Genomic DNA, 22065 nt, shown 5'->3' with positions numbered 1-22065 from the left:
ATCTATGTATAAATGTCCATATAAGATACAGCATTTTCTCCGTTCTACCAACATTTCGAAAAAATTAAGGGGAGCATTTTCTCCACATAACCACCTTCCCACTCTCAAAAATAAAAAGAAAACCCAGAAATCTTCTCCATTGAAATGAACATTATTCTGAGAGGCTACTTTAAACAGACTGGGCATGTCCTTGCTAAAGCAACTAAAAGACTAAATTGGTTGGTTTGGACTGTGAGGACAAGTGCAGTTCCTGTGGCTGGAACTGGACTGAGATCAGTAGCCTTGTGCCAAGAGGCCAAGAGGGCAGGGGGCCTCTTGGAGTTGAGCAAGGGAGAGAGCTGGCTGGATGAGTATATGGGCACAAGACCAAAAGGGAAGAGTGAAAGGTAGGTGGTGTAACCAAACTCTTTGCTGGCTTTCAACCTGCAAAATTAAGAAGAAGCAGTGATGTCTAGTAAAATACACATCAATTAGTACTCATCTATTTTTAAACACATTAGTGTAAAAGACAGTAGCATTTGCCAAATACATTTTACTTGTATGTATATTTGTTCAGTTAGATGACTTTTTCAGGGTGTTTTTATTTACCCCTCTTCTCTTAAGACAACACACTGCATGACAATTTCCGTCTCCAGCATAGGAATCCTGAGGTCCCCAAACAACCACTTCCCCAGAGGCATCCCTGTACTTTCAGTGTTCACTGCTTAGCTCTCCGTCCATCACTCAGGGGAGAGTAGTTAGGTAATTGTCTCTCTGTGCCAGCAAACAAACCACTAAGGACCTGATCCTTTACCTCAGTGCTGCCTCTTGGCAGAAAATGCACTTGGCAGAAAAGAACAGTGGCTGAATAGAAACCTCAACCCTGGGTACATTTCAAGAGCTACCAAAGCTAAGTCCCCAAAGGCAGGACAACAACGATGCCCATAATCTCTCAAGCAGGAGGCTAAAGCTATCTAGAACTATTCCTGCATCGTAGCCATTTTGCCCTCAGTACGAACCACGCATTTTTGAGCAAGGCCTTCCAAAATCTTCAAACATCATGGGTTTTCCGAAGCTCAGAGTTTCACATCAAGCACAGCTAGTGCCTCCTGAGAAGGCTGCAGAACAGATGCCACCTGAGACGCTCCGCACACTGCCTGTCTGGTTTCAGCAGCTGCCCCCTCCCCCCGAACACAGGAGAGGTAGTCCAGCGGAGGGGGTCGAGCTCTGCTGAAATCCCTTCATTTGGAGAACAAGAAAAGTAGGCAGGTGGGATTTCACCTCCCTGAATTGGAAGGTAAAAGGATTGCTGGGTCTAGCTTACCAGAGAAAAAGGAAATCACCCACATTCTGGCAATTTATAGCTTAGCGAACCCACACCAAGATAAAATCCAGACCTGCCATTTGTCCAGCAAGCTAGGAAAATAGCTGAGAACTTAACCAGAAGGTGATGAAATGAGTGACAGCCTGCCTGGGATGAATTCCTGCTTTTCACTATTTGCCAGAGAAGTGACCTAAGGCCCGTTACTCACTTGCCTATGCTACCTATTCAGCCTATCCGTTAGTAAAATGGAAACAAGGCTGGCAATTACCTCCTCCTACTATTGTGACGAGTAAGTGAATTAGCATGTAAAGTGCTTAGATCAGTGCCTGGCACACAGTAGGCACCATCTAAGTGGGTAAACCATTCTTAAGTAAACACCCTTGAGGGAGGAATACACAAACAAAAAGCTATTTTCTGCATCAGAGTGAATTACTAATTTTTAGCATGAAATTGTTATTCAGATTGCACCTAAAAGTTCACTTTCTTTGGTTTATTTAATCAAAAAATATTTCAAAGCTATTTTAGGAAGAAAATACTTTTAAATGAAAATAATTAATAGTTGAGGACTTGAAATACCCTCTCCTCTCTCCCCAAAAATATACATGCTAAAAGGCTGCCATGTTTTCAACACATCCTCATTAATCATTTATCAAGCATTTGAAATCATTTTCTAAGTTTGAAGTTTTTCAGTCCATCAAAGAATATCAAGGTGGGAACCTGAGGACATGGGTTCTAGGCCTGACTTTGCCACAAACTAACATGCACTTAAGCAAATCACCTTAGAGCTTTGTGAACAACTCTTTCTAGTATCCCTATTTTTCACATGTCCCCACAGAACAGAGAACACTTAGAGACAATGATGGGTATGCAGATCTGCATATAAGAGGCAATAAGGTACAAATTACTATACACACCTTATTTCAACCGATATCAAGGAGAAGTTTTAATATGCTTCCCTTCACCTTGGCTTGGTCTCTGTGCAGTATTGGGCTTTCTATGCAGATTTCCATTTATAAAACATCTTGGAGTGGTTTTTACTCATGTTCTTCACATTTCCGTCCCAGTAATATCAACTTCAAACATTTCCTCCCTTGGGTACAGCAACCCAGGTGATACAGCAGAGCAAGATTAACCTGAATATGCTTTGACCACAAAAAGAAATGCTCCCAAACTACCACCATTCCTTTAAGCTATTTACAGGTTTCTGCCCTGCATACATTGCTCTACCCTACAAGCTCAAGCCTCTGAAACCCTCCACTGCTCTAGGTTCGTATATGTATTTGTTCCATTTATACGCCCTTCTCCCCTAAAACTTGTGTTTTTCTAGTGCTCTTCTCTTAACATCAACTCTGTCATATCTTTTTTATTCTTATCTCTATAAAAATTAGTAATTATTAATCACAGCATTATGTGTAGGAAAAAAAAAATTAAAACTTTCTCCTTAAAGGTCATTTAATTATACTAGCGTGATTACAATGAATTAGATGGTACTCACGTAAGGTCACTTAAATTAAAAAAAACAAACACCTACTTCAGGTGTTATACTTTATCACACTTATAATTATTTAGAGCATAAACTAATGGAGCCATAGAGATGATTATTGTTGCTTTTGCCTAGTTGGAATTTTTGAAAGAAAGGAATAGGGAAATGGGGGTGCCTGGGTGGCTCAGTTGGTTAAGCGTCTGCCTTCAGCTCAGGTCATGATCTCAGGGTCCTAGGATTGAGCCCCACGTCAAGCTCCCTGCTCAGTCGGGAGCCTGCTTCTCCCTCTCCTTCTGCCATTCCCTCTGCATGTGCTCTCCCTCTGTCAAAGAAATAGGGAAATGTAAATTTTGGAGGAAAAGAAGATAAAGGGAAGAAAAGCTTATAATGGCCAGGTCCACCTCAATACATTTAAAGAAACTGGGCTAACCACAATGAGATACTACCGCAAACCAATCAGAATGGGTAAAATCAACAACTCAGTAAACAACAAATGTTGGCAAGGACGCAATAAAAGGGGAGCCCCCTTACACTGTTGGTGGGAATGCAAACTGGTGCGGCCATGCTGGAGAAAAGTATGGGGGTTCCTCAAAAAGTTAAAAATAGAACAACCTAGGACCCAACAATTGCACTACTAGATACTTACCCAAAGATACAAATACAGATATTCGAAGGGGCGCGTGTGTGGAGGCCAAGAAAAATTAAGGCCATCCCACCTCAGGTTTAGCCTTAGCATAAGTACAGCCATCTTGGCTCCGACATCCATCTCAGACCCCTGTGCACAATGGCTGAACTTTCCCCTACTTTACTTTAGTTCTAAGGACCCCCACCCTGCTTTAGTAACAGGAAGCCCCACCCTGCTTTAGTTCTAGAGACCCCCCACCCTGCTTTAGTAACAGGAAGCCCCACCCTGCTTTAATAACAGGAACACATAAATACCCCTGCCTTAACTAAGCTAAGGGTCCAAGTCCCTACTCCGCTGTGTCGGGTATACTTGGGCCCAAGCTTAAGCTTGTCGAATAAACCCTCGTGTGATTGCATCGGTTTTGGTTCCTTGGTGGTCTCTCAGACACGAAAACTCGGGCAAAACAGCATGCACCCCAGTGTTTATAGCAGCACTATCCACAATAGCCAAACTATGGAAAGAGACCAGATGTCTATCAGTGGACAAATGGATAAAGAAGATATGGTATGTATCTACAACAGAATATTACTTACCCATCAAAAAGAATGAAACCTTACTATTTTCTATGGCGCAGATGGAACTATGCTAAGCAAAATAAGTCAGAGAAAGACGAATACCCCATGATTTCACTCATGTGGAATTTAAGAAACAAAACTGATGAACACAGGGGAAGGGAAGGAAAAATAAGACAAAAACAGAGAAAGAGGCTAACCGTAAGAGACTCTTAACTATACAGAACAAACTAAGGGTTGCTGGAAGGGAGGGGAGAGGATGGGGTAATTGGGTGATGAGCATTAAGGAGGGCACTTGATTTAATGAGCACTGGGTATTATGTGCAACTGCTGAATCACTAAATTCTACCCCTGAAACTGACAATACACTGTTTGTTAACTAACTTGAATGTAGATAAAATCTAATAAATAAATAAATAAATAAAAATAACGAAACTGGGCTGTATTTCTACTGATCTTGATTACGGTCAATAATCCATTTTAAAAAGAATGATGAAAAGCATTTTTAGCTGAACTGGTTGACATGTATTTTACAGTATATCAGACACTAGAATTTGAAACAGAATTGTCTTCCTTTATCTTCCATTTTCTTCATATTTTGTTTTTCCCCTTCAACAAAAGTAATATAAGACTATCTAAATTTTTAAAAAATATTTTAGATATATGCAACCTGGGCAATGGAAGTCCTCTATTGTCCAACCACCCAACATACACATACATGCAAGATGAATCACCATAAGCTACTGGTATATATTCTTCCAGAATTATTTCCTGTACGTATACTAACATGTTAGTAATCAGCATGCTTTCAGATAGGAAGGATTCTACCACTTACCAAAATGAGCCCTGATATTAGTGAGGAAGTGCCTGTCAGGGCCACGTAGAACTTCGGTGTTAATGTGTTCAAAAACATGCTCACTGAAAAAAAGAGAGAAGGAGAAGAATAAGGAACGTATGTCAATAAAACAGAGTGTTCCATTTTTCTGTCTGGTGAAATCATTTGTTTCAGATGATTCAGATTAGAACCCTAACAAAATCCCATTAAAATGGCTCAGCATCACAAAGGCTCAGAATGCTAGGTGTCAAGGGCTATGTCCTGAAAGAAAATAGCCACATAAAAGAGAAAAAAGCAGCGTTTTAGTTTCTGCCTCCCAAAACTATTGTCGTGAATGGTCTTCATGGATTCATAACCACTGAGGATTCTAACCAAACTGGTTACTAAACTGACAGTCAAAAAGAGAAGATCTTATATATTTTGTGAGACCCACACATTAGAGTTCTTGATGACCCAACAAGGAATACTTCAACTTTAGAACAAATAGAAAATAAGTACAGCTGATCCTTGAATGTGTGGGTATTCGAGGCACCAAACCTCCACACAGTAAAAAAATCTGCCCATAACTTTTGACATCACCCAAAACTTCACTAACAGTCTACTATCACCCGAAGACTTACCAGTAACATAAAGTCAATTAACACGTATTTTGCATGTTATTTGCATTATATACTGTATTATTACAATAAAGTAAGCGAGAGAAAAGAAAATGTTAATAAAACCATAAGGAAAAGAAAATACATTTCCAGTGCTATACAGTATTTATTGGGAAAAAATCTATGTGTAAATGGACCCAGTTGTTTAAGGGTGTATTTTTGGCAGTTATTAAAGATTTTAATACCATCATTACTCCTAAGAAGGAAGGACAAATTGACAAAGTTAGCATGCATTAGTAAAAGTTTTTTCACGTTACTTAAAAGACTGTTAGACTGCTCATCAAAACAAATGGAGTCAATGAAAAAAAGATTAAAAATAAACCACTAAAAACGAATGTTCAGTCAAGAATCTTTCTGACCAATTTTTGTCCGTCTGTTCATATCTACTATACAGTTGATCTGGCTATCCATTAAGTAAGGCTCACTTCCATATTTTATAAGTATATTTTAAGTCATTATCATTTGTACCTAAATATTACATGAAATTTTGATTATTACCAAAACAACAAGTGACCTAAAGAGCTATTTGCATGCATATTCACATTTCTTTACTGAGTCTGTTTGAGGAAGGGTATCACATTGGTCTGGTTTTAGAATGAAGGATGTTAGAAGTGGGGCTTTGATATCATTAGGCGAAAATGCTTTGCCATTTGTCCTGAGCTCAGCCCAGAAAGCCAAGTCACCAAAAGGACCATAGATCCCATGTTCACTCATTCAACAAATACCTTTCTCTGTTTATGAAAGAGACCATGGACAAGCAGTGAAGCATGAATCAGACACAGTTCCCACCATCTAGAAGGCCACAGTCTAGCTGGGAAATGAACAAGTAAACAAGCAATTACCATAAAGTTTGATAAGTGAATAGACAGGTCCTGAGCACAGGATGTTATTATAAAAGGTGTTGAACACTACATCTGAAACTACTGATATACTATAGGTTGGCTAATTGAATTTAAAACAAAACACACACACACACACACACACACACACACACACACACACACACGGGATGCACCTCAGGCCGAAGGCTGGAAAAGATGTCCAGGAGAATAAGTAGGAATTAACTAAACCAACGCAGGGAGGAGGCGGGACAGACAGAAGGGTAAGGTTAGCAGAATAAGAGGGCTGCTTCGAGATGCTGAGAAAAGATCACGGCCTTTCCTAACAGTTGTAGAGGCTGAGGAAGGAAGCAGCTTGAGCCATGGGCGCTTTGCAGAGATGCTGATGTGGAAGGACGCATGGATTCCATCCTTCCTGGCTACTGGCCCGCCCTCCCCTCACCCACTCTGAACTGAGTTTGTTTGACTTGTGGGCTATCACTTGTAATCTCAAGAGTCTGAACTAACATAATGTGCTCAGTGGATAGTCACAATTTGACTATGAGGACTTCTCGGGAGACAGAGAAAGGCACAGAAGGCACAGTCAGTCTAGAACTGCAGAGGGACAGCTGAGTTAAGGTTGGGTTTGCTTGGCCATTAAAATCCCAAAGATGTGCTGATTTGTCATTTCCCAAGCAAGTTAGTGGAAAAAGGAAGATATTTTTTAAAGGAAAAAATGAAACACACAAACCTAGAGCTTGTAACTGCCAGTCTGATTCTGAAGTGCCTAAATTCTCAAAATTCCCATCCTCACACTATAAGTGACCCCACACTCCCCGTTATTTTTTTTAAAAGTCACCAAAACAGAGTATTTGATTTATTTTATAGTTATGAACTCTCATTTCTGTACCATATACTTTTCAGTAGGTTTCTTAGGACAAAGTGAGTATAAAATTCTATGAAATCCACTTCTAAAAGAAAGAAGGAAAGATGTGCCTCAATTAGAAAAGTGACTAAGGAGCCCTGCTGTAACTCCCCAGCAACAAAAGCACAGACCAATGGAGTGGAAAGAGCTCCTGAAAATCATTAACTCAAGAATTAATTGATCAATGAAAAAGAAAATTATGTGAGTTATCTAGAGAGATAATACTATACAGTGTTCCCATTTGGTTTCACTTACTTAAGATTATATAGCAGCGGTAATTAATAATTAAAAGATACTTCTCTGTTATATCCCGTTGTAGAAAGCTACTAGAGTTGAGAGATCATGGAAGTCATTAAAAGAAACAGAGACACACATATAGAATGAGAGTAGCACAAACAGAAACATTTCAGAGAGTGGGAGGGGCGCCTTTAATAATCTATTAACCTTATGGCCTTTCTGAATATCCTGGCTGAAATTACTAAGATGTGGCTTTTGGCAATTCTGGGCATAAATCATCAACACTTAATACTTGCCATTTCCATCTATTTATGTACTTAAAGTTAATAACAAAGCACTTTCACATAATAGAGAGTTTAATTCTCACTTCAGCTCCATGAGGTCAACATTATTATTCATGTATTTCACAGCTGGAGGCAGGCAAAGACCTGAACACCAGCAGGCCTGCCCCAACGTTCAGGCTCACGGCATCACAGGATGCGTGCAGATATTGCTGACAAGCAAGGAAAAACAAAATAGCAAAAGGAAAGCCTTTCATTTCAAAGGGAGAAGAACTCTAAATAAATCACACCAAAAGATTGGATGTTTTTAATGCTGTACTTATTTTTACCTCTGAGCTTTAAAGATAAGTTCCCTGTGATCTTATCATTGGTGTGGGCAGCCCCAGAGGGGAAAAGCAGGTAGGCACCAAGAAAGAAGGGAGAATCCAATGGAAGATTCCCTCATTAAATTAGGAGGATTGCACGCTGCAGACCAGAATGCCTTAAAAACAAGGAATACCTTGCCTTGTTTCATCAGCAATGAGGGCCACTAGCAATTATTTGTTAAAACATATAAGGGCCTGATAAAGTACCTAAAAACTGCCACAGAAAACTGTGGGGTATATGCTTTGAAACATAAACTGGATTTTTCCTGCTATAGACATATTCGACTGTTTCCTCCATACCTGCTGGGTTAGCAAAATAAATTAAAAAACTAACAAAGACTAATCTAGCTTTGTGAGGAACAGATTCATAAAATTTCAATAATGTCCTATCAACCTAGATACAAAGATTGATACATCAGAAGACTTTTCACCTGATCTAGCAGGGCACTCCTAACAAGTCACTGCTCCAAGAATACTGCCGTAGTTGGTCAAGGGCAGCCTTGGGGACTGAATCATGGAGCCTTCTGATGATGCCCAACTCTAACTTAGTACAGTCTCCTCATTTAATAAAGCATGGCTCTGAGAAGAAACTAGGTAGGAGGGATGGATACACGGACTGAAAATTAAATGACCTAGGGGTGCCTGGCTGGCTCAGTCAGTAGAGCATGTGACCCTTGATCTCAGGGTTGAGTTCAAGCACTATGTTGGGAGTAGAGATTACTTAATTTTAAAAAACAAACGAACAAAAAACCCTTTCTTAAAGAAAATTAAATGACCTCTTTAGATCACAGAAGAGAGGAGGTAACAGGTCAGCTATGGAAGCGAGGGATCACTCCTATGAGCAGGGATTACTCAGGAATCATGTGGAATGGCCCTGTGAGGCTGTCTGTGAGAAGCCAGCCACATTTCTGTCTCTCAACACAATAACAGCCTTCTTTCATGTTCTTTAGAGCACTAGCAATCCCCAAACCACACTCCTGGAAAAGACCTCTGTGGTGAACACATAACCCTATGTTTGTCAGACATATTCTACCTCACACAGAGAAGCCCTGGAATGGAAAGGCTAAGGCAGCATCAAAGACTTGGAGGTACTGGCTAGAGAGAACGGAATAAGCAGTGTGGTAAATTCTATAACACCAAAAATTATTGTCCTGTGTTCCTTTTAATGCCTTTCTAAAATATGGCATGTGAAATAGAAAATCTTTAAAAAGTTATAAAATAACAATCATTAACCATTGAATATGTTAGAAATAAAGTCCCTAGGGAGAAAAGTTGAAGAAACTAAGTTTATTTAGGCTGAGCAAAGAAAAAACTGAAGAGATTTTAGTTAAAAGCATTACCTCTGAGAGAGAAAGACAGGGTTAGGAGCCTCGGTCTGTAACTTGTGACATCAGCTGTGATGTGTAGGGCCCAGTAAAGCCTCACACCTTCTCAGGGCTGCTGTGAGGCTCAGAGGAAATGTGCATTCCCTCAAAACTTCAGCACAGGCTCCCTGGGGCCTGACCCCAGCTGGAATTTGGGAAGCACTGGTCCTGCCTGCCCCCCACCCCCGAAAGGCTCATAATCCAATGGGTGAGAGAGGCAAGGAAATGGGTAAGCAAGTATCGAAGAGCACACATCAGGGAATTATAAAAGCACAAGGAACCCAAAGGGATTAGGACAACAAGAAAAATTTCTGCCAAAAAATAGCATCCTGTCTGAGACTTGGAAGATGAATCATGAGTTATACAGATGTGGCCTGCAGCTGCAGGGGCGAAGGGACCGTGAGAGGTAGAGCTGTAGAACATTCCACACAAGTACTGCAGCTCAGGGGCCTGAAGGTGCGAGCCCACAGAAGGAAAGGGAATTGTGACACAGGTGCCACAGACTTACATGTGGGTGTTGAGGCACTGATGGGGAATCAGTACTAAAGACGTGAAGCTACTTTCCGAAAGTGCCTGAAGTACAAATACGTGGAATACTGACAAATAGCGAATGGCCATTCTCAGAGGAGACAAATTAGAATGGGTCCAAACTGTATTTCTAAAAGTTAAGGGTATTCACTGCTGTTTGGTCTCCAAGATCATCTACAGAACACTTCTCACTAACAACCACATGCAAGGGGTAGATGTACACTGCAGCCTAAATGAAAAAGTACTTAAGGAATAGGGGACTCTGGTTTGCTTACTTTTCTTATAAATAAGCTAACATTTATCTCAACACAAGCCCAAATTTGTACTTTGGAGGCTGTTTCACTGCCCATTAAATAAGAATAAAATCCATTTTGTTGCAGGGTTGCTGTGAGGACTAAATGCACTAGTGTAGATAAGGTGCCTAACAGAGCAAACCTCAGCAAATAATGTGTATTATCGTTGTCATTATTTATGTTCACATTACTCTTCCTTTTTATTTAGTTATTAGAGAGAGAGAGAGAGAGAGAAATGAGTGGGGGGAGGAGCAGAGGGAGAAGCAGACTCCCCACCAAGCATGGTGCCCGATGTGGGACCCGATCCCAGGACACTGAGATCATGACCGGAGCCAAAGGCAGATGCTTAACAACTGAGCCACCCAGGCGCGCTATGTTACTCTTCCTTTTGTGATATTACACCCCATGCTGGTCCAGTTGTAAAAAAAAAAAAAAAAAAAAAAAAAAAAAAAAAAAACAGAAGAAACTCGGCTGACTGTTAATATCAACAGGAGTGCAGGAGCAGTACACCAGCCTTTACTGAGCACCAGCTTCTGTATGCCAACCACTGTGGTACAGACCACAGCCCAAGAACTAAATCACTTAAATGGAAGCACCAGGTAGTGAAAGGGTCCTTTTAACTGAATTCTAGTTGCTAGAGGTGGTAATGAAGTAGAAGGTGAGTTTGAAAGTAGCCATTTTAGAAAGCAAAGAAATTACTGAATCCCCTTACTCAGCCATGTGATCCTAAATCTCTGATCTCTGCCTTACTAGATGCTGTGGGAACAGTCAATTCAGCCACAGGCCACGAGGAAACCTGCAATCCCGTTCCTTAGCTTTCTTCAAGTCCCCGTGTAGCTTAGGGCATAAGCTGTATTAAAGCCTAAACTATAACCTAAGCATGATGGTTTACAACGATTTTAAATACAAAGAACAAATAATGAAGGCTACAGTACCTTCCAAGCCCTGAGACAGCAATATCAAGATGGACTAGAAAATTGTCCATTTCATGCAAAGCAACATTTCTGATTTAATTACAGGAAGTACACAGAGTCCCATGTCTACATAAAGTACATTAAGACACATGCTAGTCTTGCAGGAACTTTCTATCAAACTGTTTTCTCAGACCTCCAAAGTGGGCTCGGGAACATACAGGAATAGTTTAATCCATCACTTGCATTTTTCTATGTGAGAATAGGGAATATTCTCTTCTTTCATTTCATTGTTCTTCCAACCCTGCTAGCCTCTCTTTTCCCTCCCATCAGATTCAAAAAAGTAGAGTTGCAACTTCACTTCTCTTCCTCATTTACCAAGGGACAAAAAAATGAAAAATGTAAGCTTTAATATTTTATCTTATACATATGCTAATTTTGAACAGATTTCCAGATGGCACAGCTTTTAAAATGAAAAAAAAACTTGCCCTTTTCTCACAATGACACTGTGATGGATAAACTCTAAAGCGACCCACAATGATCCCTACCTCCCGGTGTTACATCTTTATGTAACTCACTCCCCCTGGATGTGGGTGGGACACGCGACTTGCTTCTAGCAAACAGATATGTAAGATACTCTCTCAGTAGCGGACATGCTGGAGATAGTCCTTGTAGTGTAATGAAGAGAGTGACCATGTTGAGAGGACTATGTGGTGATGGACCATAAGCAGCCTCAAGGGCCTACGCCAGCGGCCAATATGAAACTGAAGCCCTCAGTTTGACAATGGTTTCTGCCAACAGTCTGCGTTAACTTGGAAGCAGATTCTTCCTCGGTTGAGCTTTCAGGTAAGATCACAGCCTACTCAATACCTTGGTTATGGCTTTGTAAGACCCAGAGCAAACGTCCCAGCTAAGCTGTGCCTGTAATTCCTGCCCCACGGAAAATGTGAAATAATAAATATGTGTTGTTTTAAGCTGCTATATTTGTGGTAATTTGTTATGCAGCAATATAAAATTGGTGCAATCATGTATAATTCATGGAAGTGAAAATCAGTGTGGATATCTGATAACTGTGGCTAACTGCAGTATGCCCAGAAAGAGTGTTAAGATACGCCAATTTTATCTACCCCAGAGCTTCTTTTCCCTCTGTTCATAAATAAACGCAACTTCAACCTCTGTTGCCATGGCGACATGTCATTCCACATGCTCATCCGTAATTATCTTTGTAAATCAACTAATATTAAAATAGAAGCTCAGAGTAATGTTTTAATAATGAAATCAAGCATCTCCATTTTGCTCCAGTAAATGGACTTTCTTTTCTCAGGCACATATTAAATATCCAACATTTGCATGTTCCCAAAAAATCAGTTTTACATCTAGGCACAGCATCAGTTCAAGAGAAGATTAAAAACACACCATAAGCCTTTTTTCTCATTTGTTGCTTTTGCTTCTCCTCTCCTTGCCCTTCACCCCAGTCTCCTTGGGCTCTGATAGCATCTCAAGCTTTTATTCATTACAATTCCCTTGATAAATCCTGTGGAATTTACCCTGGTGAGGAAGACATGGATGTATAATTTTAGACCCATTCCAATGGCAAGAAATCCTCATAAATCATTCTATCTACTCTTCTCTCTACCCTTGACGTTGCCTTGGCAAATTTACAGGTATACTATTTCTGCTTTACTGGGCATCTGGTTCCACTGAGGAGTAGAGCAAGCACATTCCTTCTTTCTTTTCTCAGCTGTGATCTGGGAAACTATATCAGAGTGTTCATTCTTCATGGCTTCTTGTCCCTTGCTTCTGTCAAGCCCTGAAGAAATGTCCAAAGCCAGGTCATATACAAACTTCAGGAACCCTCAAGGGCAAGTGAGGCAAGATCTCAGATTATCTGTTCACTTTTATTTACAAATAGGCTAATAATAAGGAACTCTACCCTGACCAAGAACAGGAAAGTGGCTTGTATAAGTCTTACAATTTTAGCCATTTAAAATACGTTTCAGGTGCCTGGGTGGCTCAGTGGGTTAAGCCTCCGCCTTCGGCTCAGGTCGTGATCTCAGGGTCCTGGGATTGAGTCCCACATCGGACTCTCTGCTCAGCAGGGAGCCTGCTTCCCCCTCTCTCTCTGCCTGCCTCTCTGCCTTCTTGTGATCTCTCTCTGTCTGTCAAATAAATAAATAAATAAAATCTTTAAAAAAAAAATAAAATATGGGGCGCCTGGGTGGCTCAGTGGGTTAAGCCGCTGCCTTCGGCTCGGGTCGTGATCTCAGGGTCCTGGGATTGAGTCCCACATCGGGCTCTCTGCTCGGCGAGAAGCCTGCTTCCCTCTCTCTCTCTCTCTGCCTGCCTCTCCGTCTGCTTGTGATCTCTCTCTGTCAAATAAATAAATAAAATCTTTAAAAAAAAAATAAATAAATAAAATACTTTTCAATTTAGGGCTGAAGACCACTTTATGAATCTTTCTGTTTCTCATGAACTATTAACCTCTCACTGAGAAGTGCTCACTGGCCTCAATCCCGCTGCAACCAGCACAGGGCAGCCTCCAGGGAGCTACAGGCACCTATATTCTAAAACATCACTCGGCAAATGCTCTGCATTTATTAACACCAGCTCATCCTTTCATTTATCCAAAATGTACTTAACTATAAAGAAAAGTACAAGATGCTGAACCAGAGAGTGGAGCTAGGAAATAAAATGATACAATGAGACTGATGATCCCCTTGAGAAGGGAAAATAAGACGTCCACACAAATAACACAAGAGAAGAGAGCTACAGAAGAGAATCTAGAGGAAGAAAATATTTCTTCTAGTCAAAAGAATCAGAAAAGCTTAATAAATAGGATGTCTTCCCTCTGGGCTTTAAAAGAAGGAAAAGCTTTTATCATTAGATTGGAGAGAAGTGAAGGGAAGGTACAGACGCCACACAGACAGCAGCGCAAACACAAAAGCAAGGGCGGGAGTACCATAGGTAGGATGAGAAGCAGCAGTGGGAGATTAGGTTAGCTCAAGTGCCAGGTGGAGAAAATCAGACTTCCTACAGGGGGGGTGAGAAAATACTCACTGAACAGTGATGTGATAAGATACACTTCTAGTAATGGTGAAAAGGTGTGGGAAACGTACAGCTCTGAGTGTTCCCTCAGAGGGGAGCTCCTATAATACCACCAGGGTGGGAGGTCGGGCATATCAGATTTGCAGAGGTAAATTCAACACCGTGTGGCTCTTAACGGTGTGACATAAAGTGTGAGAGTCTGGAGAATGTTGGCAAAGTGGGGCCAAAGTCAAATTGCAAGTGATTCCAGACAGTAAGTGGTAAGGAATTATGGCAGCAAGCATAGGCTACTTCCACAGGAAGTCTGGCAGGAAAGAGAAAAAGAGAATTTATCATTAAGTGGAATGAAGTTAAAAGAAAATATAAATAGCACCATAGGAACTAGTAAGTGAATTAGGAATAAAATTTAAACCTTTATTCCACTGCAACAAGATCCACCCTGAGAAATCCAATAATGACTCACTCTTACACCAAACTTTTAAAGACATAGGATTAATCATAGGAAATGTGTTTACTTTCTCTGGGATTCTTCTTTTTATGTAGATCTTAAAGAATAATTATAGAGTGAAGCACTTTAAGGGACATAAGCTTGAACCTGACAGTTACATATATGTATATTCCTATTTTTCAGTTGAGATTAAATGACAAAACAAAAATAAATCTGTTTTCGATTCTATTGACCCTGATTTTTTTGCTTTCTGTTAGTTTACTTGCTTTGTTTTGAAACCCTCTGCTAACTTACAGCTGAAAAGTTTGCCTCAAAGGAAGACAATAGTTTGGGCCAAAGAAGCAACTGTAACCTATGGGGTAGTAAAATTCAAATCTGATTTTAAGTTAGGTTTTTATTTTCACTACGTTCCCTAAAAGTTCAAAGACTAATTTACTTCTCTTCTGAGGGAAAAGCTGCCCTAAAACAGATGGTCTTCTGGAAGCTGGGTTATGGCTGTCTCTATCTGGGTGACATGCCTAACCAAGAGAGGTAAGAAGCCACAGGGGAAACCACTAGACAGACCAATATTTTAAGTATTCAGGTGTTCTAACTGCCCAGTTGTTCAAATCCTGGCTTTATTATTTTCAACTCCAGTAGCTAGATTTGGCTTTGCATTTGCATCAAATGAGTGGTTAATACTCCAGAGGACGCCTAAAATGATCTCCCCAGGTCCAGGGCTGGCAGCAGATTATTAAGTGGCAAATCACAAACGCAGGTAGCTCTAAGTAAGGTCTATAGGTGACAGTAAATGGAAACTTGAACACTGGTATTTTCAAATCTCAGTAAGCCAGTTTTTCTTAAAAGGTATTAAAAGATGCATCTAAATTCCAGAAGCCTTTTGTCATCCTTAATATAAATGCTCCCAATCCCTAAAAATGGCCTTTCTCTCCCTTTTGAATCTATTCTTCCTATCTTGAATAGTTTTCAGACATTGTCATGCCTCACTGTGAATGACCCACTCATCTGTAATGTAAAAGAAAGAAAGAAAGAACAAATGAGAGAGAGAGAAAGGAAGGAAAAAATGTACATGTTTTTAATTAACAACTGTCTAATTAAAGCAGGCAGTTTACCTCCAGGTGCATCAGTAGTTGGTTAAAACCCAAGGTTAATGAGGCCACAGTCCTAAGTCTGAGTCAGTCAACCTCATGCCAAGAAATCCTATGCCACAAACTCAGAAGGCACCCCTGACTAGTTGTATTACAAACCGTATTACCACTGGAAGGTCTATTATCACGTTACTATTTTAAAAGAAACAAACCCATTTTAAAAGAAAAAAGTGGATATTCAAGGTTGTTTTTCCAAAACATTCTAAAAAATATATAGAAAAAAATTTTTAAAATACCACCATGACCCCCAACCCAGCACTGCCAAAAGGAAAAAAAAAAGAAAAACTATCACACACAGCTCTGCTAATGATAACACAGAAAGGCTAAGTTTCTCTTGGGAATAATTTGCTAAGATAAAATAATGCTAACTGACAGATGTAAAGACTAACTCATAAAGAAATACTTAACATGACCACTCAGTAAGCAAATACAGTAAGTGCCACCTTCAGTATCATTTAGATCATTATCTGTAAAATGTCCGACATCATTGTTATGGGGGGAAAAAAAGGTCTTATCAGGCCATACTTTTAAATACTTGTTTCAGTTCAACAAACAAATACTGTGGAAAGAAGGACTAATAGTTACTGACCATCTACCAAGGGCTACTATGTGTTAGGCACTATTCTGGGTGTTTAACGTATATTTTTAATCACTTATTCCCACCACAGCCCTGCAAAGTTAGATTACCCTCATTTTCTATGGATGAAACTAAGACTTAGTGGGGTTAAATGACTCCCCCAAGGACACACAGCTACTAAAGGCTGAGCCTTAATTTGAACACAGATCTACCTGATCCCAAAGCCTATGCTCTTTCCCTTTTGGAACATACCTTTCTTCTGGATAACTGACCCTACATTTAGGGAGACACAACAAAGGGAAATGTCTAAGTTTCAGATCTGCTTTTAGAGTTTCCAGTGCTCACTGACTTTTCTGAAATGGCAGTCTGGTGCTTGCTCCAAAGCCAGGCCCGATGGTTGGGCTCAGGAAGCCCTCTGGGATCTGAGAGCAAGGGGCTGCCCCAAACCACAGTCTCAGTCTAGGGCATGCATGCCTGGCAATGACTTCCTCCTGCATTGAGGGTAAGGGAAGATGGCAGCTGATTACCGAGCCATTCATTACCACACAAACCTCATGTTAAATAACTGACTCTCCCTTAAGGCTATTATTAGCAATGAAGGATGATGTTTGCACATCCCGATGCATCCTATTCTGTATTCTATTTTATTCTCTACCTTGTTCATTTATCTCACTGTGGGTCAAGATTAAATCAGGGCCAGATATTTTACACAGAAAGAGGCAGCACTGTGTAATGTCTAAAAATGAAAGTATTCAGACCTGCCACACATATGTTATTATCCTGGCCTTAGTGAGGATTCAATAGAGTGGCAAGAAGCTCCTAGGGCAGTGTTGTACCAAATCATATCAGCGCTTTGTACAAGAGCTATTACAGTAATTATATCTATAAAACTGTGGTTCTAGTCTAATCACATAATTATGGCCTTAATTAACACTTGAGGTAGTATCCTTTTATGTTTTCAAGTTATAATTATTTTTGCTTTTATTTTGAAACAAAATAACTAATATATTTTCTACTAGAGTGAGGTCTGCTAAAACAAAGAAATCGAAAGCATCCTAAAGTTACCATACCCAAGAAAGCTTGTCATACTTTTTACTGAGAATCCCATAAATGCTGTGTTTGACTCTTTTTCACTTTGGACTTAGGTTCTGGTATGATATACACAGCTCCAAACATTCAATGGATATAAAACTCAGGGACATAAATAATAATATATTAAAACATATAACTTACAAGGCTTCCCCTGTGCAAATGTGGTGATTATACACTCAACTAAAGAGTTTGAATACCTAAACACAGGATGTTTAAACCTAGAATATTATCTATATAAATGAAAAGATTTAAACTTGTCATTTTCAAATATAGTTGTTAACATCATCCTAAAAATGATGAAATCTTGTTCATCCACTTGTCCATCTTTGAAGTTTTGTACATCTGAATTGAGCATATATCAGTTGTTGTTTTTTTAATTACTATGCATCTAGGATTCAAGATATTCGGCAAAATATATTTATAAATATATTATTTTAAAAGAAAAAAAAAAACAACAACTAACTATCCAAGAGGAAAAATGGTTAAACACTATATACCCATTATGAAAGAATAGTACATAGCCATTAAAAATCACATCATAAATGACATGAAAAATGATTACCACCTTTTAGTATAAAAAATAGAGAGCACGTGGGTGGCTCAGTCAGTTAAGTGTCTGACTTTGGCTAACGTCATGATCCCAGGGTTCTGGGATCCTGCTGTGAAGGGCTCCCTGCTCAGTGGGGAGTCAGCTTCTCTCTCTGGCCCTCCCCCTCTCAGCTTGCTCTCTCTCTCGAATAAATAAATAAAATCTTTTTTAAATAGCAGAATATATAACTTAATAGTTTGACACCTTTTATTCAAAAATTTGCTCACTATATAGGTGCAGCTCCTAAGCACAGAAAAATACGTGGAGGTTATAAGGCAAACTTTCCAATAGTGCTCACCTCTGAATTGTAGAACTACATGTGGTTTTTGTCTTTTTTTTTTTTTCCTTCGCTGTAGTCTTGAAACTTTCTACTATATGCATTGTTGGTTTCTGATCAGGGCGGGGGGTGGGGAGCAAAGATTTTCAAAGCATGACATAAAACTAGAAATCATATAATAGTAATCTTTGGAGGTGGGATTACATGGAACTTTCATTTTATACTTTCTACATTCTCTGTAGTCTGAAATCTTCTACACACATGTATTATTCTGGGAACCAATCAATGTATACATAGATTTAGAAACAACCAATACATGCTATTTTTTTACTTCAATGAATGAGACATTTTTTAAAGCAGCAATTTGGGGGAATTTTTTTAAAAGAATATTTTGATGCATTTTGGTTTAAATGAGATATTTAAGGGTATATTGACAGATTAACAGCAGCAACAACAAGAGCAACAAAACTCTCCTACCTTTCTTAGGAAGTTTTCTAGGAGAAATAAATAGGAAAAGTTATATACATTTATATGTATCTGAATTCCAGTTTCAGAAAGATGGTACATGAGGACAATTCTTGATGTTTACAATGCTACAGTCTTGCTAGTCAAAATTGTGTACAGAATTACTTGTTTCAGTGCATTTATGAACTGTATATGGATAACACATAGATTATTCAAGAAGTTAAAAAACTGCTCCCAAGCCCAAGAAGGAGAGCCATTTAAGAAGCCAGCAACTGTGATTTAATATGCACAGTCTGTATGGAGCTGTGCCACCCACCCACGCACTATCACCATCCTTCAGTATCACAGTGGGCTGGTGACATGATTTAATTGCTGAGCTACAGCTAATTATAAGGCAAATGAAACACGAAGAAAGAATTCACCCCAACCAATTAACTAACACAGTGGACATTAATTGTCTTAGAATGCTCTGCATATGCTAATTCAAACTTTATCACCCATAAAGGCATTCATACAACCATGACTCTTTGTTGTTACATTCTTTTTCATGCTTTATAACAGTAGGAACGACCCTGATGCAGAGCATCCTTCGTGGCATTCAGCTTTTTCCGGATGGGCAAGAATCTCAGTGCTTCACCACGGGCTTTAAGCAGTGTTGCTTAAATAATGTGAGCTACTGCACAGTAATAAGTTGATAATAGTATAATAACTCCATTAGAAAAAATGAAAGTAACATGATAACCTGGAGTCACAATGTTTATATAATAACCCAATAAGTGCAATTAATTTGTGCTGCCAGGTTATCTTAATACACCTAATCAGCAATGCTCCTAAAACTAAGGTTGGAAAAAGGATTATAGCTCTTGAAATTCTCATTTTTTCTGTTCTACTATTAAACTGGTGAAATGCTAAGTTGTACTTTCTCAACATTAAGAAGCTACAAACCATGCTTTGGATTCTGTGTCAGTGTTGTGTAAAACCATTACATAAACATACTGCAACTAGGGTTCTTCCTCTGCCTCTCAATCTCTACTAGCTAAGTGGAACACTTCCTTCCAGAAAAGATCTAGGGATCCAATTTGCTCTCTCTTGAGCCAAACGCTTAAAGTCTCTGTGAGCTAATTTTTCTCATTAATAAATTGAAGAATTTGGACTCTAAAGTCCTTTTCAACTCTAAGACAAACGACAAATCTCCAACGACAAATCCAGCACAAGATTTAAGCTAAAGACTACAAACACTGTAATTCATATCACAAAGGACTCAACTCACTAATAACGAGCACCTAGAACTTCTGCCATGGAGCAAAGTAAAAATTGTTGCCATGATGAATTCGATGGGCATTACAATGTATATTCAAAAAGTTTAAAAATTATAAACCTTTAAGCTATGGGTTCTTACATACTTAGGCAACATGAAGGATACTAGTCAATGTTTTTTTGAATAGAATATACTTGAACAGATTTGCAATGTGTTTTACAGCAATTATTTTCATTTTCATTCCTGAAAATCCTCAGGAAAGGGTAAGAATTATTTTCGCCCTATAAGCAAACCACTGGTATCATGTCCACCAAGAAATAATTTTTAAGTATTCAGTTTCTTGGAATTGAGCTAGAAAATATAAACTAACTGTACTTAAAATTATTAAATTCATTTGATAAGCCAAATTGTGATATCATCTCATAGTTCTGCCCCAGTGCTAATTAATTTAAAATCATTCTATGAAATTGTACATCTGGACCCAAAAGAGTACAAGTACAAAAGGAGCATTATTCACCTCAGCTTCACTACTTACTAGCAAACAAACATGTCAGCTAAGTATAGCTGTCTCAGGAGAAGCCAAATTTCTAAATCTTGCAGGGATTCTAACTAGAACACCATTATTTATTTATCTTGTCATGGTTTCCTTAACTTTACCTAATGGCATTATAAAGATCTAGGACATTTAATCTCTCAAAGCCTTATTAAAACAAAAGCCTATCACTCTACTTCATTATTTGAAGTCACAGGGTATCTAGTGACTCTTCTTTTCCATGTACCTATTGGGCCTGGCCATTCACAATGTACAAACTGCATTATCTTCTGTCAGATTAGCTCTTGGTGTGGGTGTGGCAGGAGCCCAGAAACAGTTTTTGTGTGGTTTACTTTTCCTGTCAAAGCATTATCCAAGAGGGAAAAAAGACCAGCCACCCAAACTAGATACTAGATTAATGGTACATAAGAAATCATGTGGGGCGCCTGGGTTGCTCAGTCATTAAGTGTCTGCCATTAGCTCAGGTCATGATCCCAGGGTCCTGGGATTGAGCACTGTATTGAGCTCCCTGCTCAGTGGGAAGCCTGCTTTGCTTCTCCCTCTCCCATTCCCCCTGCTTGTGTTCCCTCTCTCCCTGTGTCTTTCTCTGTCAAATAAATAAATCTTTAAAAAAAAATTAGGCAAAAATATTACTTCTATACCATTAGAGGACAAATGCATAAAATAGCCAGTTTAAAGTAACTAGTGTGATTTTTTCCCCTTAATTTCAGAAGGATTAAGGTAAAAAATAATCCAATCCAGTGATCTAACAAGAATTTTAACTATATTTTTTCCATAATGCTTGAAACAGTATTTTTTTTAAAAATGTAATACCCTAAGAGAAAGACATCTACATGAAACAGAAGGAAAGTCAGAGACTGGTTCCTGACTGGTCAAGAGAAACTGACAAAAAAATGTGTTTTATCTGTTTAATGGACGTTTGTTTGGTGCTTATTATGGGCCAGACACTGTGCTATACATATTACAAATACTGGCTCATTTAATCCTCATAACTACTGTGTAAAATAAGTACTACTGTCCCCATCTTACAGATGGTAGAACAGGAACGGAGGAGTTAAGTGACTTACTCAAAGTCAAACAAGTAGTCAGGGGTAGAAGCAGGATTTAAACCCAGGCCGCCTGGATCTGAAGTCTGAGCCCCGAAGCCCTCTCACCCGGCCCTCCATGATAGGCTGCCTCTCTTCTGGAGTACTGGCGACATTCGGCGGCTTTAGGTAGTTATTACTTGATAATCATGGACATTCTCAGGGAGACAGAAAACGAAAACTTTTAAAAGGCAAACCACATACTGTCTCCACAAAGCATGCCTGAGATGTCTGTATCATTCATCTGAATAGAGCTCTACTTTACCACATCCCCAGGTTCCTTTCACTGAGATGGTACATTTTTCCCCAGAGAAAGACATGTTATATAGTAT

General features: G+C 39.3%; 1 protein-coding gene across 10 annotated transcripts in view; it reads right to left on the bottom strand.

Moving 5' to 3' along the window:
- ST7 (suppression of tumorigenicity 7) overlaps positions 1-22065 on the bottom strand; it is a 242932-nt gene that overhangs the window by 115254 nt on the left and 105613 nt on the right. For all 10 annotated transcript variants that reach the window (XR_007121535.1, XM_047695088.1, XM_047695090.1 and 7 more), the window contains exon 2: positions 4819-4901. Coding sequence is in view for 9 of the 10 variants with exons in the window: in XM_047695088.1 (XP_047551044.1) it covers positions 4819-4901 (83 nt within the window). In the remaining variant the exon portion in view is untranslated. The remainder of the gene's footprint in view (positions 1-4818; positions 4902-22065) is intronic.

Source organism: Lutra lutra, chromosome 11, assembly GCF_902655055.1.
Source record: "Lutra lutra chromosome 11, mLutLut1.2, whole genome shotgun sequence".
Lineage (NCBI taxonomy): Eukaryota > Metazoa > Chordata > Mammalia > Carnivora > Mustelidae > Lutra > Lutra lutra.
This window is presented reverse-complemented; position numbering and strand designations above follow the sequence as displayed.